This window comes from Lynx rufus, unplaced genomic scaffold (genome assembly GCF_022079265.1).
Source record: "Lynx rufus isolate CCGP_SWC_20201006 ecotype Redwood Valley unplaced genomic scaffold, mLynRuf1.p SCAF_6, whole genome shotgun sequence".
NCBI classification, from domain to species: Eukaryota; Metazoa; Chordata; class Mammalia; order Carnivora; family Felidae; genus Lynx; species Lynx rufus.
Genome location: NW_025814878.1, coordinates 17863333 through 17880290, shown reverse-complemented (window position 1 = coordinate 17880290; position 16958 = coordinate 17863333). Strand labels below are relative to the sequence as shown.

The window sequence follows — 16958 nt, the reverse complement described above, 5'->3', positions numbered from 1 at the left end:
TTTCCAACATAATGAAACCGCATACAAGTCGCCTGGAGATCTTGTCATGGTGCGGATTCTAATTCAGTAGGTCTGGGAGGTGCTTAAAGATTCTGCATTTCTAACAAGCTCCAGTCATGATTATCATAAAGTTCAATTGGAATATAAACTAAAAATTACTAACCCATCCAAAATTCTAAAAGCTTTCACATTTATAAATTTTTGTCGTAATTTTATAGTGTGTAAGCATCAATTTGAAGGCAGGAAAGAAGAGGAGGCAACTCATAGGTTCTTTATTGATATTTTCAGTTCTCATAACAACCCCATGAGGTGTATTACTTTTCCCCTTTTTGGAATTGAGGTAACTGAGATTCGGAGGTGGTCAAAAAGTTAAAAGGTCAGATTTGCCTAGCTGTCTGTCTAGTGTCTGTTTTAACAACTGCATCATCTTATTTTTCTTTTTGTTTTCATAAATGTGTTTTCATAGATTTGTACAGATCAATTTTTTCTCCTTTGGTGGAAATAGTTGAATCTGTTGTTACTATCTTTTACATTTAATTTTAGAATTCCATTTAGCTTAGTTCTCCCCTGTCCATTAGAGTTACAAGTTTTGCTGGAAGGACACTCCCATATTTTCATTGCAGACCTTTTCTAAAATTAGAAAATCATAAAAGGGAACTAGGCATGTGTTTTGAGGAAGATAGCTTTTTATGGTCTGTCAAGCACCAGACAGCTGGTAGGATCCAGTGGGGAAAGGGGATTCTTTGCCATATTCTTGCAGAGATACAACATGCAAAATGGGTTTTATCTGAGAAATACCATGTAGGTTATCACAAATGTATATTTTCATTTGACTTATTTACTGCAGTCTAATACTAAAATATTCCTTCTAGAATGTGAAACACAGAAAGTATGCAAGGTGGAAGGCAACATATATCCATAACTGTTTAAAGAATGGAGAGACTCCTCAAGCAGGGCCTGTTGGAATTGAAGAAGATAATGGTATGTATTTATTTATCTAAGCAAAATGATTTAGCAGAATCATAATTGTTCCAAATATTATTGCTCAAAGTTTTTGGAAGAAACTGTACACTTTTGTTTGTCGCGTTAGTTCTAAAATCTGTGAAAGTTAAGTGTGAAATCATAAATCTAGGGACAGTGAGAGATTAGGGCCAAACTGCTCTAATGTCTGTGTCAACAAAATGGCCTGCCTCTCTCCTACCTATAATCAGATTTTATTCCAACATAGAACAGGTATTCCATTTATAATGTATAAAATATTTCCAAACCACAAAGACACTGTTATTTTTTACATATCTATTTGAGGTAGATTTTTTTGGCAGAGGGGAAGATAGTACATTCACATGGTTCAAAAGTTATAGAGGATATAAAATATATGAAATGAGTTTCTCATTTCCACCACATCCCTCATTTGCCCAGATTCTACTAAAACCCAAATAAACATTATTTTCAGTTTTTTGTGTACCTTTCCATATGATTTTTTATGAATTTACAAGTACATAGGAATATATATCCTCTTTTTTTTTTTAAGGTTTTTATTTATTTTTGAGAGAAAGAGCAGGGGAGGAGCAGAGAGGAAGACAGAAAATCTGAAGCAGAGCCCCTATCACCTGATTTCAAAAGTATTAATGCTAAGTGAAAGAAGCCAAACACAAAAGGCTAAATACTATATGATTGTATTGATATAACATCCCAGAGAAGGCAGTGCTCTAGGGACAGAAATCAGATAAGTGAGTACCTAGAGTGAGGGAGTGGATTTACTACAAAGGAACATGGGAAAGGTTTGGAGATGATGGGATGTAGTGGTTGTACAGTATATAAGTTCGTCAAAACTGTATACCCAAAAAAGTAAGAATTTTACTGTATATAAATTATATATCACTAAACCTGCCTTTTAAAGACCAAAGGGGTTGGGGGGAGACAAAGAAAACCTATGTGTTCTATTTATTTAGTATTCAGGAGACTGTTTAGAGTGTTATAATGCCACTTGGTGGGAAAGGTACACTGTGGTTTTGTATATGAATACTCTGTGTAAATGATTTTTGTAGTCCACATCTTAGAGATGCAAGCTTTCATGCATTTCATGCTTTCATTTCAGGTTAATTTCTTGCTATCTATTCCTGAAGCACTCTTCGTGATATGCCCTTAATCTAATGTTTTGTTTTGTTTTGTTTTGTTTTTGGTGTTTTTTAATGTTTATTTATTTTTGAGAGAGAGATAGAGCACAAGCAGGGGAGGGGCAGAGAGAGAGGGAGACACAGAATCTGAAGCAGACCCCAGGCTCTGACCTGTCAGCACAGAGCCAGACATGGGGCTCGAACCCACAAACCGTGAGATCATGACCTGAGCCAAAGTCGGACACTCAACCGACTGAGCCACCCAGGCGCCCCCCTTATCTAATGTTTTAAATAGTCTTTTACACATAGAATTCTTCTCGTAATTATTTTATGTAATAAATACCTTGCATTCATATAGTGCCTTAAAGCTTACAGATTATTTTCACATTTCTGAAGCCCTCAGAAATCCCATAGGAATTGTTACTACTATTTTACAAAGGAGGAAGTTGAGGGGTTTGGGCCTGCCTAAGGACTTAGAACCTCACAGAGGAGAACTAGAACTTGAGCCTTGGCCCACTTACTCGGAGTCCTGTGTTTTTCACATTCTTCCTTTCCTACTTTAATATCGACTGTAGTCCAGAATGTTCTATGTCAGGCCTACTGTTAACAAGCGTCCATGGGAAAATAGCCAGCATCCTCAGGCTACAAAGCAAGAGTAACCACAATGTGGCATCAACCTACTTTACCATTTCTCCCTCCTAAAATACTCATCTTTCTTTACTTACCTGAATCCTGTCTGTGATATTTTCTCCTTCATCTGAATTTCTGCAGAGCTATTTTGTTTATATATGTTTGTAAAGTCTTTATAAAATATATAGCATTTAATAAAGTATCTTCATAATTTATGTTAATTTTTATCATTTATGGGGCACTTGCTAGGTATTAGGCACTGTGCTAAATATTTTACGTATATAATTTAGTTCTCAGAGTTTCTGAAGGTAGCTGCACATCCCTGTTCAAGCTCTAATAACTAGTTAATGAAACTCAGTATTGGAACCCAAATCTTTCTAATTCTGAAGTCTGTACTCTCGTTATACATTTAAGCAGATGCATTTTTTCCTTCAACCAGTTTGACATTAGATAACAAGACTTAATACTCAGTCTTCCCCACTGAGTGTTACAAGAAAATTTCTATGTCAGCCAGTCAACATAACTGTTAATTTAACATTCTCTTGAGAGCATAGTACCAACATTATGAGGAACACTTCTGTGCTTTAGACATGATGTAGAGCCCTAAATTTGGAATGAACTCCCACTTCCCAGGATATACCTTTGTACTTAGATTTTTTAAATGTAATTTTTTTCATTCATTTTTGAAGAAAAATTTTTTAAATGTCATTTAAATTTGTTTTAATGTCATTTTTTAAAAGTCATTTATCAGCTAATGCTGAGTACCAGGGGTAGTACGAGGGATAGATACCAGGGAGTACCAGAGATAAATAAGAGACATGGTCCTTTACTTAGGAGCTTACAAGCTCCTTAGAAGCTTAGCTCCTTTACTTAAGAGCTTACGTCCTCATGGGGAGCAATAGGTTTAATAAGCAGTTATAATAAATACATGATAGTAAGAGATTGTGCTTATTGAGTCTCCAAAGAGAAGTTGAATTAAGTCAGGTAAACAAAAAACAAAGGATGAAAAAAGCATCTTCCAAAGCAGCAGGGAGGCCAGTTGAGAACTGGCTGGACTGTAAGTATTGTTTGCAGGGAGGAGCATTTTGGGGAGTGAGTTGAAGGATAATTCTGCATATTGTGAGATGAATTCAAGGGCTATTAATGACCTAAATTATAAATAACAAAAGCCTGGGTGAGATATTGGCCATGAGGATAAACAGAAGGAAGTGTAATCAATAGAACGTAGAATACTTCAGTGACAGAGGAAATGGAAGATGATCCCTAAGTTTCCAGCCTTTCAAAGAAACGACTAATACAACATGAGCAGGTTTGGTGGGGAAAATTAAGAGAAGACACTGAGATAGTCATGTGATTACTACCTGGAGAAGTCGCAAGTGGCAGATCTTCTTCCAAAGATTGCAGGAGAAGGTTCTGGGCTAAAGGTAGAACTTTGGAGTTGTCAGCCTGAAAGCAAGAGATGAAACCAAAGTAAAATGTTGGATCACCCATGGAGAATGGATAGCTTAGGACCTAAGGCCAGAGATGGAAACTTTCTTCACATTCAGTAATTACATTAAATTGGAAACCAAAGCTGAACCACTTCTATTATCTGATTACATTTAAGGTGCCTTTTACACATTATTTGTAGTAAATTTACTCATGTTCTAGTTCTCATTACGTTCAAACATTTGGTTGGAGACACTTTACTTCTTGTATATGGTATACATATATTCTTAAATATACCATGAAAATGTCTTTTTTGTTTTAAACATTTTATTTTTTCAGTACTATTTCAAATGTGTCATTTTAGGTACATCAAAATGCCTAATAAATAATCAGTGTTATTTTTTAGACATTCTTTCAGTATCAATGACTTCTCTAATATTAACATTTTTAACTTTTGCCCTTGAAAGTATTACGTTTTGATTATTATCGTGATCACTTTTGTTCTGAAATGGTTTCTTTTAGGTTCTATAATACTACCTTATTAGAATATTAGATCTATATAATTTTTGTTGTGTTTTCCAAAAGTTGGCTTAAGTGGAGCTTGTAATTTGTATTCGTTACTTTTATTCTGTTTTTGTGGAGCTTCTAGATAGTAGAAAATGGTGAGTTACAGAATACCAGTAATAAATCCTTTAAAATATGAAGAGTTTTTTTCACTCTGTGCTTTTTCAAAACAACTTAAAATGTAACCTGGTGGCATAATCAGTGTCAATGTCATAACCTCTAACAGTATATGCTCAGAAGTGGTTTATGGCTCTACCAGAGGATGTCCTTAAATCTGAATGTGTAAGAGAAAAGTCTTCTTTAAACTATGATTTTCTCGATATACCGTTATATTCTCTAGTGTTCTTAAAATAACTCCTGACGTAAAAAGTATTACATTTAACAAAAGTCTAATTCTCTGGAATTTAATTTCTAGTAAAAACATTTTTAAAAAAAGTAGATACCACACCTTAGTTAACTTAGAGTAAGAAAAAAGAGAAATATACTTACTCCTGAAAATAGTACTGTATGGAATTAAGCCCATAAAGAAGCCACATGCTTAGTACAAAAATAGCATTCTAGGGAAAAGGCTCAACTGAAGGGAATTCTGTTAACATTCAAACTCTGGGTTTTCATGTCCATTTGAATTCAGTATCTGCAAAATGGTATTACTTCTGACTGGTCATTATTAACCTATACTCCAGCAATAAAAACTAAAGAAGGTAATTACATATTTCATATTTCTAGTGATTTAAAATTACTCTCTTTCAACAAACCATAAGATACAGTTAACCTCAGCATTTTTTAGCCTCGATAAACATTTCCTATTAAGACCTGTAGTTGAAGAATATGAGAGATATAAAATAAGTCAATACATTATGAATCTAAAATGTAATCTTAAAGTGTCCTAATCTAGTGTTAATGTCATAACTTTAACAGTATCTTCTCAGAAATGGCTTATGGCTCTACAAAAGGATATAATTTTACAAATACACATTTTTTGAAGAATTTGAAAATAAATTGGAGATACACTCTTTTACTTCTAAATATTTCAAATATTAAGTTTGGTCAGTTGATTCAGTAATCTCCTTGGTGGCGTTTTGTGTCCAAGATCCAGTCTAGGATCAACCCATTACATCTACTTTTCATGTCTCCTTAGTCCCTTTCACCTGGAATGGTTCTTCAGCCTTTGTAGGTGTTTCTTGGCCTGATGTTTCTGAAGAGCACAGGCTAGTTACTTATAGACTGTCCCTCATAATTAGATTACTATTATGCATTTTTAGCAGAAATACTCTAGAATGAGATTGTGTTCCTTAACTCACATTGGAAGTGTATAATATTGTGACATATTGGTGAAATAATGGTGATATTAACTGATCACTCAGATAATGTGGTATCCTCTGGGCTATTATACTTTAAAATAATTTTCTCTTTGTTATTAATAAGTTGTTTGTGGAAGATACTTTGAGGCTATGTAAATACCCTATTTTTAATGGAATATTACCCCACCATCGTTAGCATCCACTGATGATTTTCTAACACCATTATTCCTTCTATATTAATAAGTTGGCATTATACTGTAAGAGTGTTCCTATCTCCTTCATCTGTGTATTTACTCATTTAATTATTTATGTCAGTATGGGCTCATGAATTTATATTCAGTGATTATAATCCATTACTATCATCTCTTTTTATGATGGTCAGAATTGTCCCAGATTCAGACAGTGGGAGTTTTTCAGTCTGGCTCCTGTGTCCTTTTTGTGTGTTTCTATCGTTCTTGGTGGTATACACTTCCTCGCTTTCTGACACATCAGAATGCTACAAGTGCATCTAGTTCTTTTTTTGACCCAGCACTAGAATCAGCTTTTTCTTTAAAGAGGCCTTGGTCCTTTTTACTGGAGAATGGAAGCCAAGACCTGGGAACCTGGGCATGATAGGCACTAGGTGTCTGCATTGCTGCTGATATATCATTGCTTCTAGGCCTTCTCAGAACACAGAGCAAGGGAGACACACACACACACACACACACACACAATTATTTTCATTCTTCAACACTAAGTATTCTAGCTTTCATTAGCTTCAGTTTAGTCATCCATTTACTCATGTCTGGAAAACAAATGATAGAGTCAGAATTGGTAATCTGTACCACTGTAAAAAAGCAAAGATAGAAATTGAAGTTTACCTGTTAGAGTAATTCAGTGACTCGGTGACTTTTGACACACATCCCTCTAAATAAATAATATTTCCATTACCTCTCAAAATTCCTCATACTCTTTCCCAGTCCATTCCTACCTTGAGAAGCAACTGATTTAGTTGTTTGTTTAATCAAAATTTAGTTTTACCTGACCTGGAGCATTGTGTAAATGGAGTCATACAATATTCTTTTGCACCCAGCTTCTTTCTCTCAGCATCACATCTGTGAGATTCATCTGTCTTGTGTATGAGTAATCCATTCTTTTTTACGGCTGAGTAGTAGTTCACTTTGTGGATACCAATGATTTACTTATCAGTTCATCTGCTAATGAATATTTTAGCTGTTTCTAGTTTGAGGTTATGAAGAAATAAGCTTCTTGACACTTGAATACATGACATTTAAATGCAAATACATGTGGTTTTTGACATACTTCACATTATATGTGAACACATGGCATGTGTTCCATTGCTCTGGGTCAATAGCTGGAGCAGAATTGCTAAGTTATATACGTTTAATTTTTAAGGAATTCCCAAACTATTTTTAAAGTCATTGTACCATTTACACTTTCAACAGCCATGTATTAGAATTTCTGTCATTCTATGTCATTGCTAACACTTGGTATTGTTAGCATTTTTAAATTTAGCCATTCTGACCCATGTAAAGTGACTCTTCACTGTGATTTAACTTGCATTTTCCCAATGACTAAATGTTATTGAACTGTGTTAAATGTATTTATCAGCTTTTCCTATATCTTTATTGGTGAAGCATCTGTTTAAATCTTTTGCCTGTTCTTTTTTGTTGTGGTAAGATATACATAACATAAAATTTACCATTTTAGTTATTTAATTGTGTGGTTCAGTGGCATTAAATACATTCATCTTGTTCAGTTTATCATCACCATGTATCTCCAAAACATTTTTCATCTTCTTAAATTGAAACTCTGTACCCATTAAACTGTAAGTCCCCTTTCCACTGTGGATCCCCAGCCCCAGGTCACCACCATTCTGTCTTCTGTATCTGTGGATTTGACTACTCTAGGTACCTCATACATGTGGAATCATACAGTCTCTGACCTTTTGTGACTGGTTTCTTTCATTTATTGTAATGTATTCCAGGTTCATCCATTTTTTTTTTTTAACGTTTAATATTTTGAGAGAGAGAGAGAGAGACAGAGTGTGAGTAGGGGGCAGGGGGGACAGAGGGAGAGGGAGACACAGAATCCAAAGCAGGCTCCAGGCTCCACACTTGTCAACACACAGCCCGACATGGGGCTCGAACTCATGAACCGTGAGATCATGACCTGAGCTGAAGTTGGACGCTTAACTGACTGAGCCATCCAGGCACCCCAAGGTTCATCCATGTTATAGGATGTTTTAGAATTTCATTCCAAAGGCTGAATAATATCCCATTGTATGCATATACACATTGTATTTATTCATCTAGTGGTGTACATTGTGATTGTTTCCACATTTTGGTTGTTGTGAATAATACTGTGAACATTAGTATATTTGCCGGTTTTTAATGGATTATCTGTCATTCTAGTATTGATTTTTTTTTTATAAATTATGAACATAAGTCCTTTGTCACATACATGTTTTACCAATATTGACTCCCAGTCTGTTGCTTACCTTGTTCTTTTAATTATCTTTTAAGTACAAGAATCTTTAATCCTGATAAGTATAATTTATAATTTTAAAAAATTTATGGCTATTTCTTGTGTCCTGCCAAGTCTTTTTTTCTACCTCAAAAATTCTTTTATATATATTTAATCTTGAAGATTTGTAGTTTGCATTTTTACTTTTAGGCTTGTGAGAGACCTTAAATTTTTTTGTGCACATGGTGTGAGGTAGGGATTCAGGATTCTTTCCCCCATAAGGGTATCCTATTATTTCATCACCAGTTGTTACACATTGTCAGAAATTCAGTTAATTGTGTGATTCTATTTCTGGACTCTGTTCAGTTACATTGGTATATTTTTTTGTCTATACTAATAGCACACTGCCTTCCATCTTTTTACAGTAAATCTTGAGGTCAGCTGGCAGAAATCATCCACCTGTTCTGGTATCTTCTTTATCCACATGTTCTTAGCTGTTCTGTGTCCTTTGAGTTTCCACATAAAGTTTAAAGTAGGTTTTTTCAGTTTCTGTTAAGAAAAAAAAAACAAAACCTACTGGAATTAGGAGTGATATTACATTGAATTTATACATCAATTTAGAGTGAATGTATACCTTAAAGCTGAGTCTTTAATTGTACGAATATGATACATCTTTCCATTTATTAAGCCTGCATTAATTTTTATCAACAGTATTTTGTATTTTTCAGAATATAGATTTTGAACCTCTTTTGTTAATTTCCAAGAAATGTGTTTTTTCATTCCCTTGTTTACTTCTAATATGAAATACAATTGATGTTTGTATAATGATGTTGTATCGTACAACCTTGCTAAATTTACTTGTTAGTTGTGGTTGCTTTGTAGATTCCTTGAGAGTTTCTGTGTAGGTAATCATGTTGTCTCTAAGGAGAGACAGTTTTGCTTCTTTCTTTCCAATCTTTATGTCTTTTCTTTCTTTTTCTTGTCTGTTGCACCAGCAATGATATTTATGTGTGGTTTTGTTTCCTTTATGGCCCCATCTCATCTAAGGAATCCCCTCCCCCCCAAGCCCCACTTCCAGGGAACTGAAAACTTTTGTTTTAAAGGGAGGTTAAATTTTATCAAGTGCTTTTTATGCATTTATTGAATTATCATGGTTTTTCTTTCTTTATTCTGTCAATATGAATGACATTGATTGATTTTCAAATGATAAATCAATTCTGCACTCCTTGGTAAACGCCATTTGGTCATGATATGTAATGTCTTTACAATATATAGCCAGGTTTGGTTCTCACACTAAGGATCTTTGGATATGTGTTCACATTCATGAGGTTTGCTATCAGAGTTAGACTAGCCTCATAAATAAGTTGACAGTGATTCCTATTCCTGTTTCCTGAATGTGTTTGCATAAGACAGATATTATCTCTTACTTAAATGTTTGATAGAACTTGCCACTTTATCTAGGCTAGGCATTTTCTTTATAGAAAGTTTTTTTGCTGTGAGTTCAATTTCTTCAATAGATACCAAACTATTCAGATCATTTCTTCTTGGGTAAGTCTTGGTAGTTTGTGTCTATATTTTTCATAATGATGATAATCATACAGACATTGAAAGGATAATGACATTTCCCTTAGATTGTGTAATTCATTGACTTTATATTTCCTTTCTTTCCTCATTATCCTTTTAATATCTGAAGAATGTGTATTGATAGTGCCTCTTTAATTACTAATATTTATATTATCCATTTCTCTGTCCTTTTTCTAATCTGGTTATTTTTCAGTTTTTTTAATTGTTCTAATAATATCTTTATTTTCTATTTCCTTTATGTTTGTTTTTATATTATTTTTTCCTTCTTTGTACTTGAGATTTAATTTTCTTTTAGTTTTGATTTTGTAGCTTTTTAAGAGAAAATGTAGACTTTTTATTTTAAGCTTTTCTTTATTAGAAAAAGCACTTAAAGCATCAGTTATCTTCCCTGTGGGGACCGATTTAATGACATCTCACAAATTTTGATATCATTTAATTCAAAATATTTATTTCCTTTGTTCTTTGAAAGATGGATTATTTAGAAATATATTGTGTAATTTAAAAATATTTGGGACTTTTCTTTTTGATTTCTAATTCAATTCTCTTTGGTCAGGGAACATACTTTGCAAGATTTCAATATATCAGAGTTTACTAAAATGTATTTCATGGTACAAAATATGATCTGTCTTGGTGAATATGCTACTTGCATTTGAAAAGAAAATATTCTGCATTTATTTGTGTGGTGTCCCATGAATGTGAGTCATAGAAGCATATTAAAGTTTCAACTGTGAGGATTTTACTAGTTCTGTCAGCTTTCATTTCATTTTTATTAGGCACATACACCTTTATAATTGTTTGATTTTTTTTTAATGACTTCACCTTTTTATCATTATGAAACATCTCCTTGTATCTCTACTAATATTCCTTGAAATGAATCCTATTGTGTCTATTATTGGATTTAGCCATTTCAGCTTTTACTTGGTATTTACATAGTATATCTATTTTCATCATTTTAGTATAAACATATCTGAGTCTTAAAGCATATAGGGTTTTGTTTGTTTGTTTTTCATTTTTTAAAAAAATTATTTATTTTGAGAGAGAGAGCAAGAAGGGAAGGGGGAGAGAATCCAGAGTGGACTCCATGCTGATAGTGCAGAGCACGACTCAGGGCTCGAACTCACAAACCGTGAGATCATGACCTGAGCTGAACCCAAGAAGTCAGGCACTTAACTGACTGAGCCACCCAGGCGCCCCTTTTTTGTTTGTTTTTTGTTGTTGTATTTTGTGTTGGTCAACATCAGCCTTCAAAATAATATTTGGTCCATTTAATGTAATTATTTCTATAGCTAGATTTAAGCCTATTATTTTTACCATTTGTTTTCTGTTAGTCCTGTTTTTGTCCCTCTTACAGTTTCTTTTCTCTGGTGAGTTTTTCTTCTTTCATTATGACTATATTTTTTTCTGTGATTTTGAACATATTTATAATACCTGCTTTAAAGTGATTATTTATTTATGTGTTTATTTATTTATTTATTTTACTAATTTTATATCTGGGTCATTTGTGGTCTATTTCTATAGACTCTCTTTTTCTCCTGACTCTGGTCACATTTTCTTCCTCCCTCCCACCCATATTTCTATTAATTTTTATTGCTGATCACCTCTTGTAGCTCCTTTGCATTTTGTTATCTTCCCCTGCAAGTTCTTGCTTACTGTTCTAATGGCAGTTAACTTGCCTGAACTCGAACACCGTCCGTCTTTCACCTTTAAGGCTGTTGCCTTTACCAGGACCCTCAAGAATCTCTCTGGATTGTGCGTGCATAATTCAGGGTCGTACAGTATTTAGTTGGGGTTCATACACATATTTCAAGGCTCACTTCTCTCCAGTTCTTTCTTTTGCTCAGACTGTTGAGTGCTGCAGGTGAAAAGCCACATGAAAGCAAACCTTGCCTGGTGAGATTTCCTCTCCTGGGGGCCATCTTCACCCTGGTTTCTTCCGACTTTTAGTCACTTTCTAGTGCCTTTAAACATTGGACTGAGAGGTTCCTTCCTATCTTTCATTTAGGATGAACTAATGTTACAGTTCTCTAATAAAAGAGAAAATTATTTTAGTGTATATAAAATATAAATACATGTACACGGTTACTTAGTAACATATATTTCAGAGTAGGTAGATTTTTTTGGTTGCTTAAAATTATCTGCATTGGATATATAATGTGGCTATGATCAGACAAAAATGTTATTTAAAAAGTTGATAGGAAATAAATTGATTTCAGAAATCTGTTGCTCTAGTTTGCATTTCAAATTACTAGGATTCCCAAAAGTGGCTAATTGTCATTTTTTTTTTTTTGATGTTTGTTTATTTTTGAGATTGGGAGAGAGCATGAGCAGTGGGAGGGGCAGAAAGAGAGGGACGCAGGATCTGAAGCAGGCTCTGTGCTGACAGCAGAGAGAGCCTGATATGGGGCTCAAACCCATGAACCATGAGATGATGACCTGAGCCAAAGTCAGCCGCTTAACTGACTTCAGCCATCCAAGCGCCCCACTAATTGTAATTTTTAAATAGACTGTCAATGTTTAACTTTCCCAAGGTAGTTATCAAATTCAGCTAATAATATAGTATATTTTAAGTCTGTATCTCAAAACTTCTCAACACAAGTCTCTCACTACTTTCTGTGCAGGTAGCTCAATGTGAAATTTCATTTTCTTTGTTTTTGTTGATGAACCTAATACTTGAACAACAAACACACAGGTAATCATTTTATAGCTAGTGTAAACAACAAATGCTGAGTAAAAGGCTGCTGTCAGAAAAATAAAGTTCTTATGGATAGCATTAAATGTGACATGTTTTGCCAAAAATATCCTGTTTTTCATAAGTGTAAAGAGAGTTTAAAATAAACTGATTTTTAAGAAAAATATACTATATGCAAAGATTTTATATAATTGTAAAAAGTCTTAAAAGAAGTGACAATCATACTGTCAGGCACAATTAAGTGTTTCAAAAAAAGAAAACAGTTAAAACTAGTATCTTAAGAGATAACGCCTGCTTATCGACTGCATTAAATAGAATTGCCTTTGAAGGTCTGTTTGTCTTACCTGTATAGCGAGATAAGAATATTTGGCGTGTTTATTTCAAAATACCTAATTTCGCTTTACATATATGTTATATAATAGATGTTGAAGAAAATGAAGATGCTGGGGCCACACCCCTACCTACTCAGCCACCCCGGCCTTCATCTTCAGCTTACGACCCAGGCAGCGTGCCGTCCAGCAGCTTCACGGGAATCCAGATCCCCCCCGGTGCCCACGCTCCAGCCAACACGCCAGCGGAAGTGCCTTCCAGCGCAGGTAGGAAGTTCAAGTTAACCAGTTTTGAACTCTTCCTTTCGTAAACAAGAACCGCACTTTTCCTCATGATTATGCCTCATAGTGATGGTCATAAAACATGGTAAGATCTTTAAATTCTATTTGAACCCACAAAAAATGTTAAATCCTTTTTGTTGAAGTTTTAATAGTAATTGTCTTTTCTTTTGAGAAATGATAAAACATTTACATATGTTACTATTAACTTTATATGTTTTATTACTAAGAACTTCTGTGCTTTTCATGAGTCATATTTTCTTTTTTTCCTCTCCCTTTTTTTGCCCTTTAGTGCTGTTCAGGATTAGCAGTGAGGTGAGCTGGTCTATTACAGGAAGTGTTGGTCAGCGTCCCACTGGATGAGCAAGATTTCATTTTTCTTGCTTTATTTCCTTAGGACCTGACCTCTGCCCTCAACATAGACATTATTGATGGAGGGAGCAGGCACTGAGGCACAGAATCTCAGTAGCAGTGGAATCACAGACAACTGAAAACAGGGGATTTGGGTTGTTTCTTTTAATATTACAAACAGTTGACTAAAGGAAAAAAAGGGAAGTGATAACTACTATCCTTGAATAAATCAGTATCATAGGTCTGTGCTTTCCTGGAAGAGATCTGACAACACTAGTCTCTAGTAATGTCAATGTCAGTAAATGAAAGATACTTTTAAAAATTGCAGACATGTACTTGCATTGTTGACAAAAGATCACCCTTACTTTTCAAATAGAAGGGCATTTAAAACCATAATTTAATATCTTGATTTTTTTCCAAAAATTATTCTTACAGTATTTCTTTTATCTCCACATAATCTATGGTAGTAAACTGTACAAACATTTCAAAATATATTTTTTAATGTTTATTTATTTTTTGGCAGCATGTGTGTGAGCAGGGGAGGGGCAGAGAGAGAACCCCTGCTGTCAGCACAGAGCCTGACATGGGACTCAGTCCCACAGATGAACCGTGAGATCATGACCTGAGCTGAGATCAACGGTCAGACGCTTTAACCACCCAGGCGCCCCCAAACATTTCAGAATATTTGATCGATAGGAAAGTCATCCTTTGAGCCCCATTAATAACACATCATTACTTCATTGACTTTTAAATTTTCAGCCTCAGTTTACCCAAACCATTCTAGGTTATTTTGCATGAGTTGACCACTCTCTAAAAGTGTTCTACTTGACCATTGTAGTACTAGTTATTGTTAGTTTCTTTCCTCCTGTTTTAAAACTTTTTTAGCTTTAGGGGCACCTGGTGGCTCAGTCAGTTAAGTGTCCGACTTTGGCTCAGGTCAGGATTTCCTGCTTCAGATCCTCTGTCCCCACCCCTCCCTGAGCCTCTGTCTCTCTCAGACAAATAAAAGAAACAAACAAACAAAAAGAAAACCTTTAAAATTTTTAGTTTTATATTACCTGCAAATATTGCCGTTACTTTTGTCTTGAAGAATATTGATGAATGTGGTCATTTTAACATTGACCTCTTTTGTGTCACCATTCTGCATATTTTAACCTGACTTTGTTTTATGGTCTGTATGATGACTTTAATAGACACACCAATTTGAGTTTGTTCTGTAAGTATCATGGAACAGAATTATAAATATTTTTTTTTCTTTTAGAAATACTCAATATTTTTAGGTAGAACAATATAAGCAACACCACCAACTACTTATATGTATTTGCTTTAGGTTAATACTATTCTAATTATACTAGTGAATTTAAACACTAACCAGGAGCTTCAGACACACCAGTTTTAGAAAATAAAATGCATTTTGAAGTCAAATTGTATTGGTTATTAGTGCCTACCCCTTGCTAAAGCACAGACTCAACTGTTATACAGCTTCTCCTGACCTAGGTTTTGCCTCTTTCTAAAATGAAATTAACCATACTCTCATAGTGATTTTAATTACTAAAGGGGAAAAGGTTGAAAATTCACTACTACTATGCCTAACACAAAATCAGTGTTCAGCAAATTAGTTTCCTTTTCCTTTTTTTTTTTTTTTTTTTTCGCTTCCTTCCTATTTCTGTGCCAAAGACAGGGTATTTAGCAGCAAGCTAATGAACACTTAAAACCATTTTATGAATCAAGGGAAGTGTCACCTTTGGGGGTAGGATATTGACCTTAAAAAAAGTTGCATGAGGGGTGTTGGTTTAGACAAAATATCTTTGGGCAGAATTCTGTATAGGCATATATTTGTATATTTAATATATAGTTCTACAGTACATATATAGAAGAGGGAAAGCTTATTTCTAGTAGGAAGGCTGAATTAGGTTTGGTACAACAAAAGTGATCAAATATTAGTAGTTTCATACGTTCAGACTAACAGTATCTCGTGCTTAGAATATCCATGACATACATAAACATAGATATCGAGGTAGTTTTCTGTTAGGAAGTTTTCTGGCATAAGCAGTTAATTTTGATCCAGTTAACTGGCATAAACCTTATTTATTTTATTTTATGTTTTCTCTTTTGTTCCTCAGAGCAAGCACATAAAACCAAAAGCCTTGGAACTTATTTAGGTTGAGGTTCTCTTGTGTTACTTTATATACACTCTAAATAGACTTAGCATTTAAATAATTGCCATAGCTATTTTATAAGTTAATTCTTACAGCAACTATATTAGAAATTGTTGTCTCTTATTTACATACTGTAAAGAAATTAAGCCATTGTCCCATGAAAACAAATGTACAGGCATACCTGTTAGTGACAGAACTAGAAATTGAACCCGTGTCTTTCTGATTTTGTTTTTGGCACCTCCTTTCTGTGTCTCTTCCTCCAAGGAACTAAAACCTTGTTTAATCAAAATCTACTTTTCCCATATAGTAATTTACCCCTTAATACTGGTTTAAGATTTTGGAATCTCCTCTTAGCTGGCAGATTTTTTTTTCTATTATATTTAAAACAGTTATTATTGCCTAATAGCAAATGAAATAACATTTCTAGTTTATAAATATAGCAGATGTTTCCCCTCTTACTCACTTTAAGACTGATTTACTTTCCCTCATATAAAGATCCAGGATGCACTTTTATCAAAGGGAAATCCTTAAGATAGCTGAAAAGAATAGTATGTACTAATATACAGTTTTTAGTTCTTCCACAAAAACGCACCGAGGTGCAAGGAGGGCAGCGATAACGTTTGTTTAAGCAGGGGGAGTGTTTGCCTCTTGTATTTAACCACTGTGGACTATCAGAAGTAGGTGATGGAGCAGATGGTTTTTCCTTTCTCTTGAAACATACGCTTTACACAGCCTGTAAGTGCTCAGGAAGAAGAGCTCAGTAATAAATCTAAATAGATTAAATATTAGAACTGTTTTATACTTAATGCTAGCCTTTTGATGATAAATGTAGCTCAGCACATACAGAGATCAAAAACTTAGCGCTTTTATTGTTGTTCTTTTAAGTATCAGCACCGCATTTGAGTTCTCCTATACAGCTTTCAGAGTTGTTAATATTTTGTCCTAACCATTTCAATCAATGCTATTTTCCGTGATTATACTAAGGTTTTACTCAACCCAATCCTCCCATTTTCTTACCTCTGCTTACAGTGTTCCTTGTAGATAGCATGTCTTTCTTTTCT

The 16958-nt window shown here is 34.3% G+C and overlaps 1 protein-coding gene across 1 annotated transcript in view; it reads left to right on the top strand.

The window, feature by feature from the left end:
• Positions 1-16958, top strand: part of VTA1 (vesicle trafficking 1) — a 68244-nt gene that overhangs the window by 41196 nt on the left and 10090 nt on the right. Inside the window, exons 5-6 of the mRNA XM_047102228.1 lie at positions 873-981; positions 13202-13375. Of these exons, the coding sequence (XP_046958184.1) occupies positions 873-981; positions 13202-13375 (283 nt within the window). The remainder of the gene's footprint in view (positions 1-872; positions 982-13201; positions 13376-16958) is intronic.